The 11,699-nt window shown below is 48.9% G+C and overlaps 2 protein-coding genes across 2 annotated transcripts; one reads left to right on the forward strand and one right to left on the reverse strand.

The window, feature by feature from the left end:
* Positions 1-2,334, forward strand: LIAT1 (ligand of ATE1). The gene is given in 4 exon segments (XM_075169119.1): positions 1-43; positions 503-697; positions 1,881-2,297; positions 2,300-2,334. Coding segments are annotated over 4 exon segments (690 nt in total).
* A 1,806-nt stretch (positions 2,335-4,140) lies between these two features.
* On the reverse strand, positions 4,141-10,233 carry RFLNB (refilin B). The gene is made up of 3 exons (XM_075168503.1): positions 9,979-10,233; positions 8,217-8,326; positions 4,141-6,934 (listed from the first exon to the last, which is right to left on the reverse strand). Exons 1-3 carry the CDS (start codon positions 10,180-10,182, stop codon positions 6,604-6,606), a joined length of 645 nt encoding a protein of 214 aa, XP_075024604.1. The 5' UTR covers positions 10,183-10,233; the 3' UTR covers positions 4,141-6,603.
* Between the last annotated feature and the right edge of the window lie 1,466 nt (positions 10,234-11,699).

Raw genomic sequence — 11,699 nt, forward strand, 5'->3', positions numbered from 1 at the left:
ATGGAGGGGAAGGTGCTGAGGGGAGGAGAGGTGAAGAGGGAAGGTGAGGTGGAAGGGAAGGTGCTGAAGGGAGATGGAGAGGGAAAGCATTGAGGAGAGGAGAGAGAGAGGGCAAAACCTGAGGGGAAATGGAGGGGGAAGGCCTGAGGGGAGGTGGAGGAGGAAGGCACTGAGGGGAAGAGCTGAGGGGAGATGTAGGGGGAAGGCACTGAGGGGAGAGGAGATGGAGGGGCAAAACCTGAGGGGAAAGGGAGGGGGAAGGCTCTGAGGGGAGTTGAAGCACTGAGGGGAAATGGAGGGGGAAGGTGCTGAGGGGAGGTGAAGCACTGAGGGGAAATGGAGGGGGAAGGTGCTGAGGGGAGGTGCTGAAGGGAAATGAGGTGCTGGGGAAAGGAGAGAGAGAGGGGGAAGGCACTGAGGGGAGTGAAGATGGAGGGGGTTCACGGACAAGGAGGGAGGCTGGGCCAGGGCTGCTGACCGTCTTTCCCTTGCTCCCTGCCAGGCTCGAGGGCGGCCGTGGGGGGCCATGGCAGGCCTGCTGCAGGGCCCCGCAGGCAGGAGAGCGGCGCGGGCAGGCGGCGGGGGGCGAGGGGCTGCCCGTGCCCCCCTCCACCGCAGGGCCCTGGCACGAAGCCGGCACGAAGAAAGAAGCAGCTGCCGCGCGGGAGTGCCGCCACCACCACCTCCGTGCGGGCAGGTGAGCTGGGCTGGCTGCCGCAGCAGGTGTGGGCAAAGGCCACCGTCCCCCGCGAAGCCACTGTGCTCCCCACAGATGTCCCCAAAATGGCCCACACAGGGTCCGGGCAGGCCTGGGGAGGGGAGGGGTCATTGGGTGAAGCCATGTGTGCACCAGGCTGGTACTCGACCACTGCTCAATATCACGTTTGTGCAATCGACACTGCGCAGACACGAAGGGACGCGCAGCCGGAGCGTGTGTACCAGCGGGAGGGCAGCTCGGATTCACCTGTCCGTGTCGGCCAGAGGATGTGGTGCTCGGCTCTCCCTCCATCCTGCAGGACAACTGCCACAGAGGGAAAAAACAACCTTCCCTAGGAAATCATCTATGGCACTGCAGAACCTTTCATTGAACCTGTAGCTTGTTTATATATCTAGTTTCATATATAGCTACAAATCTATCCAAAAAAAGAAAAAGATTGAGTACATGTAACTACACAGCATAAGCAGTAGGAGGCATAAGACATCTGTCAAGAAGTAGAAAATTTCATAAACTGCCTAAGATTTGGGATGTTGTAAATATTTAGTGGTTTTCTTTTGGTGAGCTACAGTATAGTTGTTTAAATATTCGCCGTTCCACAGGCATGAGTCATGGCACTGATCTAACTTCCCATCAGTGGGGTTGAGTTGCTGTTACAGCTACAGAAAGGGGAGGGTAATTTCAAAAAATCTTCCATGTAAAGGAATAGCCGTTCACTTCCAGTATCTTAGTACAAAAGGTGCCTGAAAGTTTCCAGAAATTGTACTATTAAAAAAAAAAAAAAATCACATTGCTTGTTGTATTAATGGATAACAGCTTAAAAAAAAATCCCCAACAACTAAGAATCAATTTCCTGCCTAAACTGAGTTAGGCAAATGCAGTGAACTTGATGCCAGTATAGAAGTGCTATTAATGCATTAACAGCCTCAATAAATACATTTTACAGGTGTGAGAATCGTTATGTTAGCCAATCAGATAAATATGTATTTCCCACTTAAAAATAAGATTTTTAAGCCATTAATATTTTCTTATAGATTTGATTTCTTATTAATGGACATGTAAAGGCACAGCAAACACTTGTCTCATCATCCTCTTTACAAAATAAGCAGGAAAGCCTCAGAGGCAATGCATACATTTTTGCTAACAGCGTTTATCATTTTAACAGATAAACACCACCACAAAACCAGAAGGCAGCAGGCCGGCTCCCCTCCATCGCTTGAAATCCCAAGTCCTGGGAGGAACCCTGACTCAGCCCAAAATAATGCAGAAGAGAATCAGAACGATGCAGAAATAAACAAGGTTGTAGTATCAACTTCCACCATTTTGGACTCTACTCAAACAGATCAAGGTCTTTCTGCTCAGCTTAATGAAAGCCTTCGATGGGACGGGATTCTTGAAGATCCTGTAGCAGAGGAAGAAAGGCTGCGTATCTATAAGATGAACAGAAGGAAAAGGTACGAATCATATATCCAGCAACATTTGCCTGCTGAGCCATGCCCAACTGTCAGGCATTCCCCATTACTTCATCGCAGGGCATCAAGCACAAGCAGCGATCATATAGTACGTAAAGAAGATTGCTGCAGTTATTTTCCGGAGCAGCAAGCGTGAACTGGTCCTAAATGCTGAATGAGCTAGCACAGTCTCTGAGCAGCAACCAGTGGTGGTCACCCAAAATCCCTCAACAAGTTCTGTAGCTTAGTACTGATTACTCACTGTCTTATATCTGTGTGGAGAACAGGACATTTATATTTCAAAAACAGACCAACCTGTTAGTTAAAATATGGTTGCAACTCAGACTACTTCAACAATTAGAAGTGCTCCTTTCCATACTGCTTATTTGTCCTGGAGTATCCCTAGTTATTGCTATTAATTTATTTCAAAATAATACTCACTGCATTACACCTGAGCTTTTCAGGTATTCATGTAGTGATTGCTGGTCCTGAAACCAGCAAGCACAGCCCTTGTGGCAGATGGGGAAACTGAGTGTGGGCAGCTGAATGGGCGGGTACCTTGTTTGGAGGCTAAAATAATTTGCAGGCACACAAACTTACCTAGTACTTGAAACAGCGAGGCGCAACATTGGCATTGGAATCCAGCCCTCGTCTCCTGGCTTGTGATCTAAGTGTTAGGTATAGTATTTTATTTTGTTATAAAAATTCATTGTGTCAGACCCTCAGATTTTACATTCTGGAGAAGCACAGCATATATACAAGGAAAACGGAGCACATCTATAACAGTGGGGTTATCCTTGTCATGGTATGTACTCACTAGAAGCCCATTTGGCCAATATGAATTAAAAATCGCGTCAAGCAGTAGGCTGCCTTGTACTCCCCTACTTCAACTTCTCATAGTAAAGGAACATCTTTCATACAGAGTGTTACCACAATATTAAAGGAAAACAGCCCAGGCCACACTAAAGGAAGTATCTAGAAGTTAGATGGCACATCTGAAAGGAGAGAAAGTTTTTCCTGAAGCCCTCCTGAAAGATACTGTTCTGATTTTTAAAGTTTTTTCTTAATGGCTCTTCAAATGGATTGTCTTTTATACAGCAATTGATGTTTATATATAGCTTTTCTCCTGTTTAATACTTAAAACTCTGCATGATACTCAAATGCTTGCACAGACTTCCGCAGGAGCAGCGGCATCCTTTAGCTTCAAAGGTCCCTAGATTCCAATAATATCATTACATGCAAATCCAGAGCTTTTGCAAGCAGATAACCAGATAAACAATAAAAAGTAAGCAAAAAATCCCATTATGAATTAATTAACTGATGTTCAATTGCATCCATTTCTACTCTGCCAGCAATATTAACAAAATCAGCACGTCTGCAAATTCGGAAGGGTTTAAAGAAGAGATTAAGTATCCAGAAAAACACTACAGCATTTCTCTCAAAACAATAGTTGTAACCATCTATTTTGTTTTTGTAAATTTTAATGCATAACACATTCTAGTCTTATTTTTATGCTGTACTTATTAAAGTAGCCTTTGAGCATCTACATTTTTAACCAAAGTTAAAAAGAAATTCCTGTCTGGTTAAATACTTGTTATATTTGAAAAGGGTAAGTGCGTGCTTCATTTGCAGGATATGCCGAAATCCCTACCAGAAACTCTCTTTAAAAATAAAACTATGCCAGATGAAAGACTCAAATACATACTAGAGAGGATTTTCAGCTGTCTTCAAGACACTTTTTCAAGTGTCTTACTAAACTGACAAAACCACAACATTTGGTGCTGGTTTTTTTTTTAAATACACAGTTTTGTATAGGGAACACCTTCCTACAATATGTAAACAACAGCAACACATGATAGAGAAACAAGAAGGGAGCTGGGATTGGCAGGATATGTTATGTATTTATTACTAAGTAGATACCATAATAAATACTGAAAAGCTTTGAATGAAAAATAAAGAGACTTCCCTATAAGATGGTTTTCAGATCATTTATTACCAATAAAGTAAAAGACAAACTGAAAATTAGAAGGGGGGGGTGGGAAACGTCACAGACATCAGAACACTTGCACAGAGCTCATCAGAGCTTTGCAAATGTTGGAACATAAATAATTTAAAAGGTATCTCTACCAATTAAAATATTTTTAAAAGGTACATAATTATGTTTGTTTGCTTTATAAAAATCAGGTGCTTTATGCTCAAACCATAGTGTAAGGATCATTTAATTTCTAATTTAACTAGGACCGTTAATGATTACAACTTAAAATAATCTTCTCTCAGATCTCCTGCAAACGAATTCATTGGAAGAGCGTTGTCGGAGCAATCCAAGGTCCATGTTCTTCCAGTGTCCTGTGTGGCCAGCACCAGATGTTTCAGGAGCAAGGTACACGAAACTGCGAAGCGAGCCATGATGCAATAGCTTCCCCAAAGAAAAGTTCTCTCCATTTGAAACCCCACACACTTAGGGGCTGAGTTGTGCCTTCTGTTACACAATATCTTGGGGCGATGTTTAGGGGAGAATCGCGACATGTATTTAAGACACATCTCCTAAATACTCTAGTCTGAAACCAACATGTTTATTGAAAAGACTGTTCTGCTATTAACAACTCTGGAGCAATGCCTACCTGCCTTTGGCATCTCTGTCACCCTGGTTTTAGGATCTGGTTTTCTGAGGCAAGTACCAAAGATTAAGGACATTCTGTTCTGAGCTAATAAATAAGTAAAAAACCAAACCAAAACAATAAAAAACGCAAACCACACAAACTCAAGCTTTCCTTCCTGCTGCATTTTTAGTCTCCCAAATCATTTCAGTTCACACTAGAGTCCACTTCCACACCATTCATCACACTTGCACAAACACGCGTTAAGTACAGCTCAAGAACAGGCTCCCGAGTTTCTAACTCACCACTGACAAAATTCACCTTTAAGGCTATGCACTAGCGAAGTCCTCTTTAAAAGCAGGTTCCAGGGCTGACGTTGCACCAGAAAGTGACCCGCACCTCAGAGGAGTTTTGGAATACATGGAAAAGCCGTGTCAGGCTAAGTCAAGTCTACAAGTGTTTCTGAGCTGCTATACCACGCTAGCCACCAACGGAAGCCATGCTCCCAAGAGCAGATCTCTCCACACTACACTGCTCTCTGTCAATATAGGAAAAAACCCATCTGGATAAACCTCTCCGTCTTATTTTCATCAAAGCGCATGATAAACTAATGCAACTAACATCCAGATGGCCTTTCACAGTATCTGAAGTTATTCCCTTTGGTCCCCAAACTCATCATGCACTTGGGACTGGAGCCGTTATTCAGCAGCCTACAGACAGGCAAATGCTACCCCATCCTGAATATTAAAGTCCAGAGAGGACACGGACCTTTGCAACGAGAAGGTCAACGGGGAAGCAGAGCTACAGCTGTGGATTTTGCTATGCAATAAAAATTTGCCTGTCCTTTGCTACCATCTACCTCTTCACAAGCTCCACCACGACAGCATCTCACACCTGATCCCAGCATCTCTTTCTCCACTCTAGGTCCCTGTATACACGGCACATTTTCTGAAACTTTCCTAGTAACAACTCCTTTAGTGCAGACAGAACGTCAGTAAAAACTAGGCACCGGTGTTTTTCCACCACACTGTCAAGACCTGACTTTCCAACAATACAGGGATAATTTTTGGCCTGATATTCTTCATTACAAGTCCTACTACACGTAGTACACAAATGCTAGTGTGTTACATAGACTACAGCGCTGTAGAAGTCATTATAAATACAGAATATACATTGTGCCATTCACCTAAAGAACTTGAATTACCTGATCCTTTCTCTGCTGCCTGGAGCTGCAAAAGCAGTTTATCTCCTGCTCTACTCAGAATTCTTCTTCTACCCAACTCACACCTTCAAACCGGACATGAATGCCATAGGATAACATTTTTGTATTTGTTAAACGCAGAATTCCAGATTTTTCTCTGTTAGCTTTTTCCAGCAATTTCCAGGAGGTGGTTCTTCTAGAGAAAACAGTCTTGTGATCTAAACTGAAATGAATGACAGCTCTGGCTACCTGTAACCAAATGACCTGGTAGATTCTCTGCAAGAGCGAACTGCCCTTATTTTTGCACATCACCACAAAGCATCAAATGGGTTTCCACCTGCCAGGCACTATTCCACATTCTTTCTTACCTGTCAATTTTTTCTCTGGGAAAATACTTCCCCTTAGTTTCATCTGATTACTGCACCGCGGGGAAGGGGAGGGAACTCACGACTTTAAAGGCAAAGAAACAAGTTCCTTACTAACTTATGTTCCCATAGAAAACTGCATTCAGGCCATTCTGATGCTTAAAGCAGGAATTAAGAGCTGAGAAAGAGGGTCTGTACCCGCTTTAGCTAGTGGAGTTAGCACAGTACGTTAGATGGGACTGGGATGGATCAGAACAAGAGAGACGGCCGTCAGTCAGCAACCATCCAGGACACAGTCGTTCCCAAGGTACTCCGAAGTTTCCAGCTCTATGCTGGAGAGAAACCGCCGCATGGTCTTACGACAGTTGTAATCCAGCGTGGTGGTGTACACAGTCTTGGCGTGCTTCGGGTAGACGATGGTGGTGCTGGTGAAACGCTGGGGCTTGTTGCGGGGCTCAAAGTGGACCTCTGCTTTGTAATTGCGCCACGTGCAGTTTGGGACACAGATGACCGTCTGACTGCAAGAAGAAATGCTTAAGCCCACTGGCATATAGATGTCGTCGATGAAATGCTTCTCCGAGTCGTATTTAACCGAGGACGTGTACCTGAAATAGAAGAAACGTGTGCGTGAGCTCTGCTCCGGAGTAGCAGGCTGCATTTTTTAGAAAACGGAGCCATCGGTACCAGGGTGGCTCCTCAGCCCTGCACCTGCCGCCGCAACACAGGAACAGCCACATAACGCAAACGCTGCCTGCTGGTCTCTCACTCAGTCATTTAAGGAAAAAGCCTTATGTTAGCAGCACGCCCGGCACTGTCACTGTTTTGTCCAGCTGCCAGCACTGCCAAACATCTTCTCAATCCTTGTGTCCATCGTTTTAAGCCTGAGCTCTATGAAGCTAAGAACCTCCTTCAAACCCCAGTGCCTACACCCAGACGCCTAGATGCGTATTTAGGCTTTGCACATAAGCAGCCTAATTCCTCGGAGTGCCAAGTCCATGGAAGCACACATTATTTGCTCAGTTCTCCTCTGCCAAGAGTCACACGGGAGTTCTCTGCTATCGCTCCCGGCATGGGGCACTCTCTGAAGATTCAGCTGGCAGGAAAGTACTACAACTTGCACATCAAACTCTGTTGTCAAGAAAATCCTCTGTGCCTGGATTGCAAAAGAAAGTTTTCAGCTCCTTCATACTGCGACAACTCTGTGTTAGCTTTTTCACGGTGATAACTGCCTTCAATTCCAGCCACAGGGCGGGCTCCTTCCCCACACCAGGGCAACCAACACCTTCTACCCTCCCCTGCATTAGGCTTCCGATTGATTCAGTCTACTTCTGCTTGCACAGTAATCAGCTGGGAGCCTTCATTTCTCATTACTGCAAATCATGATGTTCGAAGGAATAATTCACAGGCTGCGAAGTGATGCAGTGCATTAAAAAAAAATTATGCACTCTCTTAATATTAACTTTTCTTTTAGTTCACACAACCAGCCACGGCTGATAAGACAGAAAGTACTCATTACAAACCCACGAGGTTAGGAGAGCAAAATTCCTTTCCCCTAATAAAACAGTCCTAGAAAGATGGCTGCTTTGAAGATCTTCCCTCCTGATTACCTTCTGGTTAATCAGTTGAAAGGCAACATTTTGGAGCAGTGCAATGAAGTAGAAGTGGGAGAGTAAAATACAGCAAAGTCTTCCTGGAAAAAACCATATGAGATTAAAAGAGGCTGAACACTCCTTCAGCCTGTACAAATGTCCAGGTCCAGGAATGTACAGCTGCATGGAACAACAGCTTTGCAAATAAAATAACTTGACTCACAGGCACTGATAAGGCCTAACTACTCCTTTACATGCTAACTCCTTCAAAACTAGATGACTGTAACATAATATTTACCTTATTTCCTTTGGTGGTAAAGGGTCAAACTCAACTCCTTCGCCAAAGGATAAAGGACACAATCTTGGAGGGCAGCTGGGGAGAACAGGGCTGGGAGAGAACACAGAATTCTGCAAAAAATGCAAAAATAATGCCATTTATGTCACAATTCTGTATATTCTCAAGAAAACGCATTTATTTAGCCCTTGGTACAGAGCTGTTGAGGTTCACATTTACATGCAAGAGGATCTGCTAGCCCAAGACATGCCTACAGGTGCAACCCGCAGGTCTGACTTGACTCTGGTCTACAGCATCAAAGATGTGGCAAGGTGTATTTTTTGAAGACAAAGTCCTAACTCCGAGGGCTTACTTCAGAGGAGCCACTCTGGGAAATGAGAGAGAAATACAGCCCCTCGGTGCACCGCAGCTTTCTGCAGCATGAACTATAGTCCATTCGCTGTATGAGCTCACGTTCAATTTATAGCTAACATTATATGAGTGTATGAGAGAGCTCTCCTTGCTGGATTCATCCGATATCCCCATGGGCAGATCACAGCAAGAAATTATTGCAGGGCATCCCGCCGTGAGCAACCTCCTCATTTCATAGCTACGCTGTGCTTACTATTTGAAGGCATTAAATCCAACCTGTCTAATTCACACACGACCTGTTGGGAAGGATTAACTCATTCATGAAGCGTCCCCGTGCTCCTCTCCTGGACTGGCAGCGCCGTGAGCCGACACCAGCCCGGCAACATCCCGCAACCAGAAGGAAAGCAAAGTGGCTCCGAAGGGAAGAAACCCTTGTGGCTTGTGTTTTTGAAGCCACCTCTGCACATGTGCGTTACTATCCAGGGGCGAAGGGGCTGTGAGCATCTCTCCTGTTCAACAGACGGTTCTCCTGCGGCCTTTTCCAATTTCACGCAGCACCCCTGTAGAAAAGGGGTCTTTCCTCTAGATCTGCGGTTTCCAAAGTATTTGTACCAACAGCTCAACATTAACAATCATTTTTAAAAAAGAACTAACGCATCTCTATCTGATACTATTAACTGAAACCAGAGTTTAACACACAAACTTCCTACTCTGGGTCACTCTCTGGAACAACGACAGTTCATTGTCCACAGGGATTTTCAAAGACCTGCTGCGATGCCGTCCCGACCCCTACTTGGGGCAGGAGCGACAGGGGCTTCCCTTGTATCAGCAAGGACCGACCCCAGAGCCGGAGGCTTTTGAAAAGCACCCCCTGACCCAACACAGCCCGGCCCTGCCTGCGGACGCCCCGGTTCCCCGGCGGGCTCCCGCACGGTGTGGGTGCGTTAGGGGATACGACAGCAGCAGGAGACGTCGGTGGGAGGGAGGGAAACGGGCGTCAGTTGTTTCCAAGCTGCCCCCACGCCGGCCGCTCCGCTGCCAGCCCCCCCAGTAACCCCAGCGCCGCCGGGCTGGTTTTCCACCCTCCTGCCCTCAAAGGATGCTGCGGGGCCCGGAGCGCGTCCGGCTGCCGGGGCGGGAAGCCGAAGGAGAAGCCCCCCGCCGGCAGCCCGGCCGTCCCCGGGTGATGCATCACGGCAGGGTCCGAAGGGCAGCGGCTTCTCCACTCCATCGGCCGCAGGCAGCCCCGGGGCGCGGGGCCCAGCACCTGCCGCAGCGGGGCCGAGCGGCGGCGGGTGCCCGGGGCTGCTGGTCCCGCGCCCCTCTCCGCCCCCGCCGGCCCCGGGGCAGCGGCGCTGCACAGAGGCGGGTGCCCGGCGCTGCAGGAGCGGGGGCGGCCGGTGCCGGTACTCACCGCGGCGGCGGGCGCGGGCGGCTCGGGCTCCGGCAGCCCGTTGGTCGCGGCGCGGTCGGGGCTGCCCGAGGAGAGGAGCCAGGGCGGGGGGACGGGCCCGGGGCTGGGGGGCAGCCCGGAGTCGGGGCTGTCGAGCCCCGCGTCGCCCCGCTTCCTCATGTCCGGGAGGTCGGGCACCTCCCGCAGGCTGAGCCGACCCACCATGGCGGAGCCGCCCTGCCCCGCGCCCGCCGCCGCTCCGCGCCCTGCGCCGGCTGCGCCCGGGCGGCGGCGGGAGGGGCGGGGCCGCCAGCGGAGGGGCGGGGGCGACGGGGCGGGGCCACGGTGGGGGGCGGGGCCTGATCCGCTCCTCCCCCCAGGGCCCCATCCTGTATCCCCCCGGTGCCCCCGTCATCCCGGTGCCCCCCTCATCCCAGTGCCCCCATCCCCCCGGTGCCCCCCTCATCCCGGTGCCCCCGTCATCCCGGTGCCCCATCCCCGTATCCCCGGACCATGTCCCTGCCCGGGCACTGTGCCCTCGCTCCTGTCCCCAGCCGCACGGCAGCGGCCAAACCAGCTCCCGATGGGCTGCCCTAACCGTGGCCATACTCCAGCCTATGGACTGTGCACCATCCTAATGCGCTGCCCGTTCCCATGGCAGCACGGATTTTGGGGAGCACTGAAAGAGCGAGCCCCGACTGCCAGATCCGGCTGGGCTGTCCCCACCTCCAACACGCTGATTTCCCAATAGCAAGGGTCTGCTGGGTGTTTTGGCAGCCGAATTAAGCCCCGCAGACCCCCCTGGTCCAAGCTGTCTGGGATGGAGGGTACAGAAAAGCAACTAGGAATTACTAATAGTGTCCATGCACCGCAACTTTATTAAGTAAAGCGTTTTTGCTGAGACCTGGCCTGACCCCGCTCCCTGCCCGGGCGCTCCCGGACTGGGGTGAGAGCCGGGACTGGGGAGGAAACGGGGGGACACCGGTCCCTTCGTGCTTCAGCCACCTCTCCCGTTGCTCAACCTCAGCAGCAGCTGCCTGGCTTTCTCGGAAGGCAGCTCGCAGCGGAAACGGGCCTTGTTTAGGCTGCAAGGCAGCAGCTCTTACGCACAGGCTCCACTCACCCTCGGGGGTTTAACGATACCCTTCAAAACTCCCTGTTTTCCCCCCAGGGCTGCCCTTTCTCACCCCCCAAGGATCTGGAGCCAGGCAGCAGCACTGCCACCCTTAACTGCGTTTTGCAGGCAAAGCTGCCGAAGCCAAAACAAGAAAACAGAGGGAAAAGGTCTTTCTAGCACTAGATGAGACTGAGGGAATGTTTTTTGGAAAATCCTAATGAAATAATTGCGCCGTGTCATCAGATTTGGTGGGGGAATACTCTTGTGGAGGGAAAGCAACCATCTGCAGCCGGCCAAAGTCAACACTCCCCTCTGCAGTAACAAGCAGTCTGGCCTGACGGGCCCAGCACAAGTGAACCCAAACCCCTGAAAAGAATTCCTTCCCTGCCCCAAAATTAAAAGCAGAGCAGAGCTTTCAGCCGTAGGCGTCTGTGGTTTGCAGCTATGCGGTGCTGGGAACTCCGGAGACTTCCTCAAGGAATTTACATTCCTTTGAAGAAATACTATGAGGCTGTTTGTCTTTGCTGAAAAATGCAGATGGAAAGAAAAAGAACATTAAAAATTTTGATTGAAATCTTTGGGGTCTGAGCAAATGTGCTGGACAGGTGTTTTCTTCCTTTTGATT

The sequence above is a fragment of the Calonectris borealis genome, chromosome 19 (assembly GCF_964195595.1).
Source record: "Calonectris borealis chromosome 19, bCalBor7.hap1.2, whole genome shotgun sequence".
NCBI lineage: Eukaryota > Metazoa > Chordata > Aves > Procellariiformes > Procellariidae > Calonectris > Calonectris borealis.

Excerpts from the sequence above, each read along its gene's own strand:
- RFLNB (XM_075168503.1), bottom strand. The coding sequence starts at position 10,182 with ATGGTGGGTCGGCTCAGCCTGCGGGAGGTGCCCGACCTCCCGGACATG. Across the intron at positions 8,327-9,978 it reads CGCCCGCGCCCGCCGCCGCG|AATTCTGTGTTCTCTCCCAG; the intron begins GTGAGTACCGGC and ends CATTTTTTGCAG. Across the intron at positions 6,935-8,216 it reads TTACCACCAAAGGAAATAAG|GTACACGTCCTCGGTTAAAT; the intron begins GTAAATATTATG and ends CTTCTATTTCAG.